Source organism: Meles meles, chromosome 17, assembly GCF_922984935.1.
Source record: "Meles meles chromosome 17, mMelMel3.1 paternal haplotype, whole genome shotgun sequence".
In the NCBI taxonomy this organism is placed as follows: Eukaryota; Metazoa; Chordata; class Mammalia; order Carnivora; family Mustelidae; genus Meles; species Meles meles.
The window spans coordinates 28289820-28306624 of record NC_060082.1 but is presented as its reverse complement, the minus strand read 5'-3'; the positions used below and the strand labels follow the sequence as shown (position 1 = coordinate 28306624).

The following is a 16805-nucleotide window of genomic DNA, read 5'->3' as shown; positions in this document are numbered from 1 at the left end:
GCCTGATGTAGGGTTTGATCCCATGACCCCAAGACTATGACCTGAGCCAAAACCAAGAGTTGGACACTCAACCAACTGGGCCACCCAGGCATCCCTACAGCTGAAATATTGAGGCACCCAGACAATTCAGGGGTTTGCATAAAATCACAAAGCTTAGAAGTCATCCTCTGGACACTTTTGTCAAAAATTAATATGCTTTGTGTACGGTGTAAGAGAATGGTCAAGTTTCATTCTTCTACATATCGCTGTCCAGTTTTCCCAGCACCATTTATTGAAGAGACTGCCTTTTTTCCATTGAATATTTTTTCCTGTTTTGTCGAAGATTATTTCACCATAGAGTTGAGGGTCCATATCTGGGCTCTCCACTCTATTCCACTGGTCTGTGTGTCTGTTTTTATGCCAGTACCATGCTGTCTTTGTGATCACAGCTTTGTAGTAAAGCTTGAAATCGGGTAACGTGATGCCGCCAGTTTTGTTTTTGTTTTTCAACATTTCCTTAGCAATTCGGGGTCTCTTCTGATTCCATACAAATTTTAGGATTATTTGCTCCAGCTCTTTGAAAAATACTGGTGGAATTTTGATCGGAATGGCATTAAAAGTATAGATTGCTCTAGGCAGTATAGACATTTTAACAATGTTATTCTTCCAATCCATGAGCATGGAACAGTCTTCCATCTTTTTGTGTCTTCTTCAATTTCTTTCATGAGTGTTCTGTAGTTCCTCGAGTACAGGACCTTTACCTCTTTGGTTAGGTTTATTCCCAGGTATCTTATGGTTCTTGGTGCTATAGTAAATGGAATCGATTCCCTAATTTCCCTTTTTGTATTTTCATTTTTAGTGTATAAGAAAGCGACTGATTTCTGTACATTGACTTTGTATCCTGCCACGTTACTGAATTGCTGTATGAGTTCTAGTAGTTTGGGGGTGGAGTCTTTGGGGTTTTCCATATAAAGAATCATGTCATCTGCGAAGAGAGAGAGTTTGACTTCTTCCTTGCCAATTTGGATACCTTTTATTTCTCTTTGTTGTCTGATTGCCGTTGCTAGAACTTCTAATACTATGTTGAACAAGAGTGGTGAGAGTGGGCATCCTTGTCGTGTTCCTGATCTCAACGGGAAGGCGGCAAGCTTTTTTCCATTGAGGATGATATTTGCTGTGGGTCTTTCATAGATAGATTTTATGAAGTTCAGGAATGTTCCCTCTATCCCTATACTTTGAAGCGTTTTCATCAGGAACGGATGCTGGATTTTGTCAAATGCTTTTTCTGCATCAATTGAGAGGACCATGTGGTTCTTCTCTCTTCTCTTATTGATTTGTTCTATCACATTGATTGATTTGCAAATGTTGAACCAACCTTGCAACCCAGGGATGAATCCCACCGGGTCATGGTGGATAATCTTTTTAATGTGCTGCTGGATCCTGTTTGCTAGGATCTTGTTGAGAATCTTTGCATCCATATTCATCAGTGATATTGGTCTGAAATTCTCCTTTTTGGTAGGGTCTTTGCCTGGTTTGGGGATCAGGGTAATGCTGGCTTCATAAAAAGAGTCTGGAAGTTTTCCTTCTGCTTCAATTTTTTGGAACAGCTTCAGGAGAATTGGTGTTATTTCTTCTTTGAAAGTTTGGTAGAATTTCCCAGGGAATCCGTCAGGTCCTGGGCTCTTGTTTTTTGGGAGGTTTTTGATCACTGCTTCAGTCTCATTACTAGATATCGGTCTATTCAGGTTAGATAAACTCGAAATGGATAAAAGACCTCAACGTGAGACAGGAATCTATCACAATCCTAGAGGAGAACATAGGCAGTAACCTCTTCGATATCAGCCACAGCAACTTCTTTCAAGATATGTCTCCAAAGGCCAAGGAAACAAAAGCAAAAATGAACTTTTGGGACTTCATCAAGATCAAAAGTTTCTGCACAGCAAAGGAAACAGTCAACAAAACAAAAAGGCAACCCACGGAATGGGAGAAGATATTTGCAAATGACAGTACAGACAAAAGGTTGATATCCAGGATCTATAAAGAACTTCTCAAACTCAACACACACAAAACAGATAATCATATCAAAAAATGGGCAGAAGATATGAACAGACACTTCTCCAACGAAGACATACAAATGGCTATCAGACACATGAAAAAATGTTCATCATCACTAGCCATCAGGGAGATTCAAATTAAAACCACATTGAGATACCACCTGACACCAGTTAGAATGGCCAAAATTAGCAAGACAGGAAACAACGTGTGTTGGAGAGGATGTGGAGAAAGGGGAACCCTCTTACACTGTTGGTGGGAATGCAAGTTAGTGCCGCCACTTTGGAGAACAGTGTGGAGACTCCTGAAGAAATTAAGAATAGAGCTTCCCTATGACCCTGCAATTGCACTGCTGGGTATTTACCCCAAAGATACAGATGTAGTGAAAAGAAGGGCCATCTGTACCCCAATGTTTATTGCAGCAATGGCTACGGTCGCCAAACTGTGGAAAGAACCAAGATGCCCTTCAACGGATGAATGGATAAGGAAGATGTGGTACATATACACAATGGAGTATTATGCCTCCATCAGAAAGGATGAATACCCAACTTTTATAGCAACATGGACGGGACTGGAAGAAATTATGCTGAGCGAAATAAGTCAAGCAGAGAGAGTCAAGTATCATATGGTCTCACTTATTTGTGGAGCATAACAAATAACATGGAGGACATGGGGAGATGGAGAGGAGAGGGAGTTGAGGGAAACTGGAAGGGAGATGAACCATGAGAGACTATGGACTCTGAAAAACAACCAGAGGGTTTTGAAGGGGCGGGGCGGGGGGGGGAGGTTGAGGAACCAGGTGGTAGGTAATAGGGAGGGCACGTACTGCATGGAGCACTGGGTGTGATGCCAAAACAATGAACACTGTTATGCTGTAAATAAACAAATAAACGAATTTTAAAAAAATAAAAAAAAAAAAAGAAATTAATATGCTATTACAACTGCCATATTGTCAACACCCAGAGCGGTGTCTGGCACATAGTAGAACTCAGTAAGTACTTGTTGAGTCAATGAATGGACTTTTCTTTTCAGGCCTGTATTGATGAAAATTTGGACATGGTGAAGTTTCTGGTGGAGAACAGGGCCAATGTAAACCAGCAGGACAACGAGGGCTGGACACCCCTTCATGCAGCAGCTTCCTGTGGCTATCTCAACATAGCAGAGTGAGTCTCTGTTTGGGTTTGGATTATTTGTAGGAATAGCCTTCATTTCTCTTCTCCTCTTAAAAACTTGAATTCATAAATAGTTATAATTTATATTACAAGTTATAAAAGTGGGAGGTTGAATAATTTTTAAGAAATAATTGATACTGTTTTTATATACCTGCTAAACCCACAATTTTTTTTAAGGATTTATTTGTTTATTTTAGAGAGAGAGAAAGAAAGACAGCATGAATCAGGGGAGGGACAGAGGGAGAGAATCTTCAGGTGGACTCCCCGCTGAGTGCAGAGCCCAACATGGGGATCCATCTCATGACCCACAAGATCATAACCGGAACCAAAACCAGGAGTCACCTGCTTAACCAGCTGACCAACCAAGTGCCCCAGATCCACAGTTTTGTAGTTGAAATTTTTTGTTTCTCTTCTCCGGTAATTCATATTTGCTGAGCTATTAGGAGGTGGCTTCTGTTGCACTCTCTGGGTCACTTTTTGAGCAGCTGTGACAAATATGTGGGCAGGTCTAGAGATTTTTTCTGGACTTCTTTGTAAACTTGTTTTATTGTTTAAGAAAAAAAAAATCAGTGCTCAGTACAAATGAAGGTGGAGAATTCCTGCATACTGATCACGATACCCATACAGTTAATAGCAGAAGAATGAGCCTAAACATGGAACAAAGGAAGGGTAGGTTTTGGCATGTGTTCTCCACATTAGTGGAATGGGTATGTTTATTAAGACACATAGGTAGCTCCTGACCTTCATGACAACCAGTTGTCCCTGTTTTGGGCAGAAGAATCCTGGTCACATCATGTCTGGTATACAAGAGGTACTAAATAAATGTTGAATGAAGGAATGAAGGTTATTATTATTTTTATACTACTTATTTATTTTAAAATTTTAATTTATTTTTTAAAAATTTCACTTACTTTGAGAGAGAGAGAATACACATGCAAGTAGGAGGAGGGACAGAGGCAGAGGCAAAGGGAGAGAGAGAATCTCAAGCAGGTTCCATACTGAGCATGGAGCCCAACGTGGGGCTCAGTCTCACTATGCTGAGATCAGGATGAGCCGAAATCAGGTGCTGGCCGCTTAACCAAGTGAACCACCCAGACACCTCTGTTTATGTAATCTCTATGTTCAGATGGGGTTTAAACTCAACAACCCAAAGATCAAGAGTCACATGCTCCACCAACTGAGCTAACCAAGCGCCCTTGAAGGTTTTTTTGTTTTTTTTTTTTAAGATTTATTTATTTATTCTTGAGATAGAGCCAGAGTGAGTGTGCGTGTGAGTTGGGGGAGGGACAGAGGGAGAGAATCTCAAGCAGACTCCCTGCGGAGTTGCAGCACCTTTTGGGGTAGGGAGGAGGCTTGATCTTATGACTCTGAGATCATGCCCTGAGCAGAAACTAAAAGTCAGACCATGAACCAGCTGAGCCACTCAGGCACCTCTGAAGGTTTTTTTCTTTAAATAGGAAAGAGGCTTAGCAATCGAAACATCTTTAAAATGAGACAGTTGAGTGTATTCTAGATAAGAGTAGATTTAGGTTGATGAGGTAAATTCACTAAATAAAATCATGATATTCTGTGATCCTTTGCAAATCAGATGCTTGTTTTAAGGCACTTTTCCATATAATTAGAGCTCTATTATATTTCTCTTATCCAGCAAACAGCAGGGAGGATTCTGTTGGCAGCTCTGTGGAGGCCTGGAAATGGCTTCCCACACAATCTGATTTGCCCAGGTTTCCTGGGGGAGAGCCTGTGTCTCAGTTTTGCTTTTGAGCCGGGGATGCTCAGTGGGAGAAGTTAAACAATGGGAGAGTCAGAGCCAGAGAAACACTAGGCAGCAGTGCTGGTGTTTGGGCTGCTTGTTCTAAAAAGTGGACAACGGGACTGGTCCCAAAGCCAACAGAAACGAACAATGCAGTTTTCTTTACTCTCAGTTCTTCGCCCTGTTCTAATTTAGTAAAAATCAGTATCTCTTCATCCCTTAGGCTGCCCTCTTTTCAGAGTCTCATAGGAAAGGCTCTGATTCTTACTCAGCCTTACCATTAATGCCAGCATTCTGATGTCTAAGAGTTATGGTGGCTTCCTCATAGATTGTGTTTTTTACTTTAAAAAATGTATTTCAGAAACAGTTATAGAACATTCTAGCACCTCATTTTTTATATTTCATTATTTGTTCAGGTAGCTTGTTGGTGATTTTTAAGTTACCGAATCTCATTGCATTCAAGAATTCCACTTTTTTTCTATTGGAAGGTAACAAGCAGAGCTCATGCTTGGAATTAGGATCACTTGTGTTGGCATTGTCCATGGAGTCTCTTTCTTTCCCTTCTTTTTGTGAAGCTGAGTACAGAGAATGATTGTAAATGCTTTTTTACAGTGATTTCTTTAATTCATCTCTCTGGATGAACACGATTCCTTTGAAAATAAGTTCAAAATTTAACAGTCTCCTGCCCAAATAAATATTACCTTGAGTGAAAGGAATTGGTAAGAGTTACTATTTCCTCATATAAATTATTACTCATTAGACATATCAAAGTCTGACCAGGAGAGTGATGATCTAGACTAGACTTGTATTGTATAGATGGGGTGATGGTAGGGATGGCCTTCTTTAATTTATCTTTTGTTATGCATATCATTATCAGACAGGTTTTGACCTTGTCATTATTTACTTACTTGCGATTATTTTCTGTACAATGGAAAAGAACTCCACTGTTTATGTTATTCATTTTGGTTGCTTTACCTTAGATCCTATGAACAATGTTTTAGATAAGATTATCCCTTGGTCATTTTTTCTTTTTTTTTTTTTAAATCTTAAAGATCTTAAGTTTTATACCCTTATGCTCTGCATCATAGGAATTCTAAATTTCAAGGGAGTGGAAACAAACAAAAGGCAAACTAGCTTTCTAGGAAGAATCTAAGGGGCACCTGGGTGGCTCGGTTGGTTAAGCCTTTGCCTTTGGCTCAGGTCATGATCCTGGGGTCCTGGGATTGAGCCCTGTGTCAGGCTTACTGCTCAGCAGGGAGTCTGCTTATCCCTCTCCCTCTGGTCCTCTGATCCTGCTCATGCTCTCTCTCACTCTCGCTCTCTCTCAAATAAATAAAAAAAATCTTTAAAAAAAAAAAGGAGTCATTTATGGTTTGTCTCACAAAACAAACTGGGGGTTGCTGGGGGGAGGTGGGATTGGGAGAGGGGGAGGGGGCTATGGACATTGGGGAGGGTATGTGTTATCGTGAGTGCTGTGAAGTGTGTAAACCTGGCGATTCACAGACCTGTACCCCGGGGATAAAAATACGTTATATGTTTATTTAAAAAAAAAAAAATTTGGAAGGGGAGGCGAACCATAAGAGACTATGGACTCTGGAAAACAACCTGAGGGTTTTGAAGGGTCAGGGGTGGGAGGTTGGGGGAACAGGTGGTGAGTAATGGGGAGGGCACGTATTGCATGGAGCACTGGGTGTTGTGCAAAAACAATGAATACTGTTACGCTGAAAAAATAAATAAAATGGGAAAAAAAAGTTTAAAAAAAAAAAAGGAAAGAAATGCATTCTATTTCATGTTCCATTACTTTTTTGTCTCATATTTGAACTCAGTATGATATTTTTTAAAAAAGAGGTTTAGAGGCTGTTATTTTTCTCATTTTAATTTGAGTTCAGGCTTATTGGTAGTTAGCTGGATGTTTTATATTTTTATTACCAATAAGTGTTTAACTTAGAAGCAACAGATAGACCCAAGGGTACAGCATTTAGTTTGACTTTATAGTTTATTGGGATGCTAATTTATTCTGAGTTTTTAAACATATTAAATTTTCTTTCTTCCTCCTTTAGATAGTAGTAAAAATATCTTTTATCAATCATGAGTTAGGAAGACACTAGAAGGGCTTTATTTTCTAAGGGCATATTTATTGAGCTAAAGGGTATTTCTGAGCCTCTGGATAACTATAAAGATTCTCAGGGGTAATGTAAATATTACTTTATAGATTGATATTTATTCTTTCTCAGGTAAAAGTGGGAAACTAAACAGGTTTTTATTTCTTTATTTCCTAAAAATCGTCTAGAAAGGTAGCTTTGCTTAACCATAATCTCTGATTCATGGTGAGCCAGATTGCTTTCTAGAAATGAGTCTTCTTGATCATGAGCATAAGAACATGTCAGAAAAGGGGAAAAACAGGGGCCGTTATACAGTGCCTGATCCAGTAAGGGATGGAGTCGATGTCAGAGCAGAGTGGTTAAGATGTTTCATTATTTCAGGTAATGTTTATGTAGTGCCGAGATAGTAGAGATGCTTTGAGAATGTCATAGCAATGATAACAGTAAGGAAGATACAGTTCTTGCCCTCAACTAGCTTTCAGCCTAATTGGACAGTTGCGTTAATAGTGTCTTGGCAGAGGTCCAGAATTGGTGATGGGGAGGACTGTGCAGGGAGGGTGAAGTTAAAGGAAGGAGACAGAAAATTCAGTTGGTGAGAACAAGCAAAGGCTGCACGAAGGCAAAAACATTTCAAATGGACATCGAAATATGGAATTTCTAGAAGGGAAAAGATAAGGGAGGGTGTTTCATCCAGTTGGAGGAAACTATTTGAGCTGTGGAAGAGAGCTGAGTGAGAGTGAGATGTTTGGGGGAACATCAAGTAGTTCAGTTAATTAGAGTGTAGGGTAGAGCTCAATCCAAAAAGCATTTTTTTAAAAAGATTTTATTTATTTGACAGAGAAAGACACAGCTAGAGAGGGAAAACAAGCAGGGAGAGTGGGAGAAGGAGAAGCAGGCTTTCGCTGAGCACAGAGCCTGATGCAGGGCTTGATCCCAGGACTCTGGGATCATGACCTCAGCCAAAGGCAGACACTTAACGACTGAGCCACCCAGGTGCCCCATCCCAAAAAGCATTTACTGAGTGCTTACTCTGTAGATTATTTCCATTTTGATTTTTCAGGGTGAGGGAGTTGTAATTAAATGTTTCTTTGGCCTGAAGTTGAGGAACCAGAAGAGAGAAGCTATTGAATATGTGGAAATGAAGGAGTAATTGATGAACAGAGGACTGGTACTTGATAGAATTAAGAAAGCAGATACAGGGAATTAACCTTTGAATTGAAAAAAGTCTCATTCTCTGAGACTGTGAGGGAAGGACAGGGAGAGCTGAAAATTAGATGAATTGTGAATGCTTTTGCACTTTATATATGCACAATTAATCCAGAAATTCACATTTGTTGAGGCTCTGTTATACCAGGTACTAGGCACTGAGAAAGCAAAAACGTGATTTTTTTTTAAAGATTTTATTTATTTATTTGAGAGAGAGAGAGTGAGAGAGAGAATGAGAGGGGAGAAGGCCAGAGGGAGAAGCAGACTCCCCATGGAGCTGGGAGCCCGATGTGGGACTCGATCCCAGGATCCCGGGATCATGACCTGAGCTGAAGGCAGCTGCTTAACCAACTGAGCCACCAGGCAGCCCCCAAAAACGTGATTCTAATATAGTTTTTGTTGATTCTCTTTTGTCAGCTCTTTGAATATAGTGACAATCTTGTTTATCTTTTGAAAATTTATGATATCTGAAATGTGGTGCCTTAAACATAGTAGGGGACCAATAAATGCTCACCGACTCGTTGAAACTGATTTAAATACTATCTCTTTCCTCCCTTTAAATACTCTGAGTATTTGGTAGAGTTCCCAGCATTACTGGGATTCTCATTGGCCCAAAAGCAACTTGATCTAGTGAACAGATGAGCTAGACCTGAAGAGGGGAGGCTGGGGCCACTACCTTTGTCATTTGCCACTTCCACGATTTTAGGAAAACAACACGTATGAGCCTCAATTTCTTGTGCTGATGGTACTCCCCATATTATCTACTTCTTAAAATTGCCTGACACATTATGTAATTTTATGTGAAAGCACTTTGAAAATCAAAAAAGGATCCATTTAGGATATTAAAACGATCAGACCGGGGCGCCTGGGTGGCTCAGTGGGTTAGGCCGCTGCCTTCGGCTCAGGTCATGATCTCGGGGTCCTGGGATCGAGTCCCGCATCGGGCTCTCTGCTCGGCAGGGAGCCTGCTTCCCTCTCTCTCTCTCTCTGCCTGCCTCTCTATCTACTTGTGATCTCTCTCTATCAAATAAATAAATAATCTTTAAAAAAAAAAAAACGATCAGACCTTTCTTCTTCAGGATTGACTATTGTATTTCAATATAGAATCTAACTGTTTAGAGTTTAACTATTTATTTCTTAAGTAATTTAGTTTCCTCTTAGAGTGTAGAAGGTTTCATGTAGGTGGCTGGTTGAAGGGAAAGTTTTGTGGAGGCATAATTTAGGCAGATTCATGCACATTTTATTTCATTACTTTTCTGTTTTCATACCCAGCACTACTTAATATACTCTAATGCGGCATTGAGAAAGTTTTTGTGAGAATTACTTCCTTACATATCTTCTGAGGGCTCTTACTGCCAATATTCAAGTGTATAAATCCTTTTGGGAATCTGTGTTTGGACCTCAGAGATGGTGGGTGAGTTTTTATGGCTGCATGTCTTCCTTATGGTATTTAGAAAATCTCTTGCTCTCCAACAGGAGTGAGAGGACAGAAATTAGGAATATGAGTGTGAAAGAAATCCTGTTTGTTGGTATTGCTTGTCATGAAATAGAGAAGCTTTCAGTCCTAACTATTGAAGGCTAATAGAGTTAGAAATTAATAATGGAACATGTTATCTGGGACCATATTTAAGACCCCAAAACAGTGGCCTTGCTCTGCATAGAAGAGGATATGCACAAGTATAAATCAATATTAGACTGACCGAGATAATGTAGATCCTGGATCTTGTCTATGCAGGTATTTCATTAACCATGGAGCCAGTGTGGGTATTGTGAATAGTGAAGGTGAAGTCCCCTCGGACCTTGCAGAAGAGCCTGCCATGAAGGATCTTCTTCTGGAGCAAGTGAAGAAGCAAGGTAACCTAAGTGATTCCAGGGGGCCAGGAGAGACTCTCAAACATTGCTACTTAGAAAATAATCCATTTGCTGTATAGAGTTTTTTATTATCATATTGTGAGAGGATTAGATCTGTCTCCACAGCATTGGATAGCTTGACTGTCAATCACCAACATCATGTGTCCTCTTAATAACTCACGCGAGAATAGACCAGATGTCAAAAGGATGACTGGTCATTCCTTGTTTCTGCCATATCCAAGGATGTATACCCATTGAATAGTTGGGAGTGACCTGAGTATTCTTTGATAATATAAATCAGACTGATCAGAAGCATGAAGTTTATCACTGTGTGGACATGGTACTGGATTTTGCTACACATTGTAAAATCTAAAGAAAGGATGATACATAGTATAAATTTGAGTATTGGTCAAATTCTGTTGATGACTTTGTATCTTTTCTCTTGATGAGAACTAAAAGTGGTGCTGGTAAAAGTATTATAACCTCTGAAATGATCCTTAACCATACTGACCATGACAATTATTCTGTAGTTTGTTATTTAGAAGAATAAACTCTATAAATACTTATTTTAATTTTCAGAAGAATCCATATCAGAGAATAAGTCAGGATTTTCCTGAAGTCTCTGGGTTCTTTTAATTGCAAATGGTCAGATGGCAAGGAGGACAGGTTTTTGGAAGTTTGCTAGAACCATCAAAAAACTTTGTGGGCATGATTTATGGTGATGTTTATTTAGTCTTTCCGTTAAACTAGTTTACCCACAGTCTGCACTTTATTCCAGAAGATTAAGCTCCAGTGGCCTTTCCTGATATGATCCTTTAGAATAGGCAGACCAAGGCTGGCTACATCCATTTGTTCACATATTACTGAAAGCTGCGTTTGCAGTACCACAGCAGAGTTGAACAGACAGAATGGCCCACAAAGTGGAAAATATTTAATATCTGGCTTTTTATGGAAAGTATGCCAGTGCCTTAAAATAATGATATTCTAGTGTAGTAAATACTTGTTTTTACTGCCTTCCTGTGTATAATTTTTGTGCCCTTTGAATTAAAGAACTTTATACTTAGTTTACCATTCAGTCCCACTCGGCCTTATGCTAAGATAGGCATCACAATTTACAAAAACTTTTTTTTTTAAACAAACAGGTGTTTAAGATAGCTTTGATTTAGAAAACCAACTTTTCTTGTGTTAAAAAAAATTATTTATTTGAGGGAGAGAAGGGGGAGGGCAGAGGGAGAGAATTTCAAGTAGATTCCCCACTAAGTGCAGAGCCCCAGTGGGACTTGCTCTCACGACCCATGAGATCAGGACCTGAGCCTAAATCACCAGCCAGACAACTGACTGAGCCACTCAGGTGCTCTCAGAAACCAACTTTTCTATTTTGATTTCTGATTCTTCAGTTAAGGAATATGCTGTGTTGGAAGAGGTGTTCAAATGTATGCTTAACTTTGTAGCACTGTTCTCTGTGTGGAATTCTGGTATGTTCTAAATCAGATACCTCTTTCAATTCGTCAAGAAGATATAAGTCATAAATACATATGTACCCAACTAAATATATTAAACAAATACTGACAGATCTGAAGGGAAAAATAGATGATAATACAGTAATAGAAGGGGACTTCAGTACACCACTTGCAAAATGGATAGGTCATCTAAACAGAAAACCAACAAGGAAACATTGCACTTGAATTATACTCTAGATCCTATGGACCTAATAGACATATACAGAATATTCCATCAAAAACAAGAGGAAAACTGGGAAATTCACAAAATGTGGATATTAAACAACTTGCTACTAAACACCCTGTGGGTCAAAGAATAAATCAAAAGAAGAATTTAAAAATATCTTGAAACACACAAAAATGGAAACACAGCATGCTAAAACTTACAGAATGCAGCAAAAGTCGTTCTTAGAAGAAAGTTTATAGTAACATGCTTATATTAGGAAAAAAGAAGTATCTCAAATAAACAACTCACCTTTACATTTCAGAGGAATAGAAAAAGGAACAAACTAAGCCCAAAGTTAACAGAAGGAAGGAAATAACAAAGATCAGAGCAGAAATAAATGAAACAGAGACCAGGGAAAAATAAGAAAAAGACCAATGAAACTAAGAGCTGTTTTTTTGAAAAAATAAGTAAAATTGACAAACCTTCAGCTAGACCAAGAAGAAAAGAGAAGACTAAAATAAAACCAAATGAAAGGAGAGGCATTACAACTGATAATACAGAAATACAAAGTGTGGTAAGAGACTACTGTGAACAACTATATACCCACAAATTGGATAACCTAGACAAAATAGATAAATTCCCAGAAATTTACCACCTACCAAAACTGAATCAGGAAGAAATAGAAAATCTGAACAGACTGATAACAAATAAGGAGATTGAGTCAGTAATCAAACAGTAAGAAAAACCCAGGACCGGATGGTTTCTTTGGTGAATTCTACCAAACATTTAAAGAATTAATACCATTCCTTTCCAAATTCTTTCAAACAAAGAGGAGAGAACACTCTCAAACTCATTTTATGAGGCCAGCATTACCCTGATATCAAAGCCAGATAAGGACAGTATAAGAAAAGGAAATTATAGGCCAATATCCTTGCTGAATATAGGTACAAAAATTCACAACAAAATATTAGCAAACCAAATTCAGCAGCACAACAGAAAGATCAGACACTATGATCAAGTGGAGTTTATCTCTGAGATGCAAGGGTGGTTCAGCTACATAAATTGATAAATATGATACACAGCATTAATAGAATGAAGGGTAAAAATCATCATCTCAACATGCAGAAAAAGCATTTGACAAAATACAACAACCTTTCATGGTAAAGATTCTGAACAAATTGGATATAGAAGAAATTATCTCAGCATAATAAAGTCCATATATGACAAGCCCACAGTTAACATTATACTCAATGGTGAAAGGTTGAAAGCTTTTCCTCTATGGTCAGGAATAAAACAAGGGTACCCACTCTCATCACTCCTTTTCAACATATTACTAGAAGTCCTAGCCAGAGTAATCAAGCAAGATAAAGAAATAAAAGGCATGTAGATCAGAAAGGAAGAACTAAAATTTTCTTTGTTTGCAGATGATTATGATCTCAGATATAGAAAATCCTGAAGACTACCAAAAAGCCGTTAGCATCAAAAGCAATAAATTGGTTGGGAATAAATTTAACCAAGGAGGCAAAAGATCTGAAAAGAAAGAAATTGAAGAAGACACATATAAATGGAAATCCACCCATGTTCATGGATTGAAAGAATTAATATTGTTTAAATGTCCCAAGCCATCTATAGGTTCAGTGCAATCCCTATCAAAATTTCAGAGGCATTTTTCACAGAAATAGAAAAAAAAAAAATCCTAAAATTTGTATGGAACCACAAAAGACCCCAAATTGCCAAAGCAATCCTGAAAAAGAACAAAGATGGAGGCATCACACTTCCTGATGATAAAACTATACTACCAGGCAATAGTAATCTAAACATGTGGTACTGGCATAAAAATAGATACATAAATCAGTGGAACAGAACGGAGAGCCCCAAATTAAACCCTCATATACATGGTTAACTACTATTTGAACAAGAGAGCCAAGAAGACTCAATAAGGAAGGGATAGTCTATTCAATAAATGGTGTTGGGAAAACTGGATATAATCACATGCAGAAAAATGAAATGAGACCCCTATCTTAAAACACTCACAGAAATTAACTCAAAATAGAGTTAAGACTAATGCATATGACCTGAAGCTATAAAACTCCCAGAAGAAAACATGGGGGAAAGCCTCCTTTTTACATTGGTCTTGACAATAATTTTTGGGATATGAAGCCAAAAGCACAAGCAACAAAAGCAAAAATAAATAAGCAGGACCACATCAAACTAGAAGTTTCTGCACTGCAAAAGAAACAATCAACAAAATTAAGACATCCTACAGAATGGGAAAAAAATATCTGCAAATCATATGTTTGATAAATACAGAAGGAATTCATACAACTCAATAGCAAAAAACAAAAAATGGGCGTTTTTTTCAAAGAAAGTGTACAAATAGCCAACAGGTTCATGCAAAGATGTTCAGCATCACTAATCATCAGGGAAATGGAAATCAAAACCACTGGGAAGGATCACCTCATACCTGTTCAAGTGGCTGTCATCAAAAAGACAAGAAATAGTAAGTGTTGGCAAAGCTGTGGAGAAAAGGGAACTGTTGTACACAGTTGGTGTGAATGTAAATTGGTATAGCAACTACAGAAAACTGCATGGAATTTCAAAAAATTAAAACTACTACCATATGACCCAGCAGTCCCACTTCAAGGTATATATCCAAATGCAATGAAGCTAAAATCTCAAAGAGAGGGGTGCCTGGGTGTCTCGGTTGTTTATGCGGCTGACTCTTGATTTCAGCTTGGGTCATGATCTCAGGGTCCTGGGATTGAGCCCCATGACAGGTTTCTTGCTCAGCAGGGAGTCTACTTGATTCCCTCCCCCTCTGCCTCTCCCCACTAAAATAAATAAATCTTTAAAAAAAAAAATCCCTATGCAGCCATCAAAAGAAATGAAATCATGCCATTTGCGACGACGTGGATGGAACTAGAGCGTATCATGCTTAGTGAAATAAGTCAATCGGAGAAAGACAACTATCATATGATCTCCCTGATATGAGGACATGGAGAAGCAACATGGGGGGGTAGGGGGATAGGAGAAGAGTAAATGAAACAAGATGGGATTGGGAGGGAGACAAACCATAAATGACTCTTAATCTCACAAAACAAACTGGGGGTTGCTGGGGGGAGGTGGGATTGGGAGAGGGGGAGCGGGCTATGGACATTGGGGAGGGGAGGCGAACCATAAGAGACTATGTACTCTGAAAAACAACCTGAGGGTTTTGAAGGGTCAGGGGTGGGAGGTTGGGGCAACCTGAGGGTTTTGAAGGGTCAGGGGTGGGAGGTTGGGGGAACAGGTGGTGGGTAATGGGGAGGGCACGTTTTGCATGGAGCACTGGGTGTTGTGCAAAAAGAATGAATACTGTTACACTGAAAAAAATAAATAAAATGAAAAAAAAAACTGAAAAAAAAAAAAAAATCCCAAAGAGATATATGTATTCCTCTTTTCAATGCATCATTAGTCAAAATAGCCAAGATATGGAAGCAACCTAAGTGTCAGTCTATGGATGAATGGATATATATATATATATTATTCAGCCATGAGAAAAAAGAAAGAAGGAAATATTGCTATGTACAACAACGTGGGTGGACCTTGAGGGCATTATGCTAAATGAAATAAGACAGAGAAAGAAACAAATATGATCAGAGAGTAGAATGGTGGTTTCCAGGGGCTAGGGATGGGGATATATGGGCAGATATTGGTCAGATGGTACAGGCTTCTGTTTATGAAATAAGTTCTGTGGGTCTAATGTACAGCATGGTAACTTTAATTAACAGTATTGTATTATGAACTTGAAAGTTGCTAAGTGATTTTAAATGTTCCCAGCACAAAAAAAAAAATTATGTGAGATGATATTGTTATTAATTAACTTTATTGTAGTGATTATTCTGCAATATATAAGAATCAAAACAACATGAACAAATTTAGCTTACACAGTGTTTTATGTCTGTTGTATCTCAGTGATGCTGGGGGAAAAAAAGAAAGAAATGGCTTACCCTTTCACCCCATCTGTCTCTCCAAATCAGACAGACAATCCTTACGGTAGTTCACAGGTTTTCATTTAGGAAGTGGGTTGGGAGTAGACCAAGCTCAAATAAAACCTGCTCCTGAGTATAGAACTCTTTGGGTGGGTATGTTTGTATTGGGGACATGCCATTTTTTTGGTAATTTTTTTGTATTTTTTTATTAACATATAATGTATCATTTGTTTCAGGGGTACAGGTCTGTGACTCATCAGTCTTATATAATACATAGTGCTCATTACAAAACATATCCTTCCCAATGTTCATTACCCAGTTACCCCATCTCCCCCAACTCCCTCCCCTCCAGCAACCCTGTTTGTTTCCTAATAGTTTCTTACGATTTGTCTTCCTCTCTGGCTTCATCTTCTTAATTTTTTTCCTCTCTTCCCCTATGATCCTCTGCCTTGTTTCTTAAATTCTACATATTAGTGAGATCATATGAAAATTGTCTTTCTCTGATTGACTTATTTCGCTTAGCATAATACCCTCTAGTTCCAGCCACGTCATTGCAAATGGCACAATTTCAATTTTTGATGGCTGCATAATATTCCATTGTGTATAGATAACCACATCTTCTTTATCCATTCATCTGCCAGTGGACATCTGGGCTCTTTCCATAGTTTGGCCATTGTGAACATGGCTGCTATAAACATTTGGGTGCACTTTCCCCTTCAGATCACTACATTTGTACCTTTGGGGTAAATACCCAGTAGTGCAATTACTGAGTCATTGGGTAGCTCTGTTTTCAACTTTTTTTAGGAACCTCCATACTGTTTTCCAGAGTGGCCGCACCAGCTTGCATTCCCACCAACAGTGTAGAAGGGTTCCCCTTTCTCTGCATCCTTGCCAACATCTGTAGTTCCAGACTTGTTAATTTTAGCCACTCTGACTGGTGTAAGTGATATCTCATTATGGTTCTGATTTGTATTTCCCTAATGCCGAGTGATGTTGAGCACTTTTTCGTGTGTTTGTTGGCTATTTGGATGTTTTCTTTGCAGAAATGTCTGTT

General features: G+C 38.7%; 1 protein-coding gene across 9 annotated transcripts in view; it reads left to right on the top strand.

The window, feature by feature from the left end:
• Window positions 1-16805, top strand: part of PPP1R12B (protein phosphatase 1 regulatory subunit 12B) — a 229912-nt gene that overhangs the window by 60364 nt on the left and 152743 nt on the right. For all 9 annotated transcript variants that reach the window (XR_006815664.1, XM_045983432.1, XM_045983430.1 and 6 more), the window contains exons 2-3: window positions 3064-3194; window positions 10000-10118. Coding sequence is in view for 8 of the 9 variants with exons in the window: in XM_045983432.1 (XP_045839388.1) it covers window positions 3064-3194; window positions 10000-10118 (250 nt within the window). In the remaining variant the exon portion in view is untranslated. The remainder of the gene's footprint in view (window positions 1-3063; window positions 3195-9999; window positions 10119-16805) is intronic.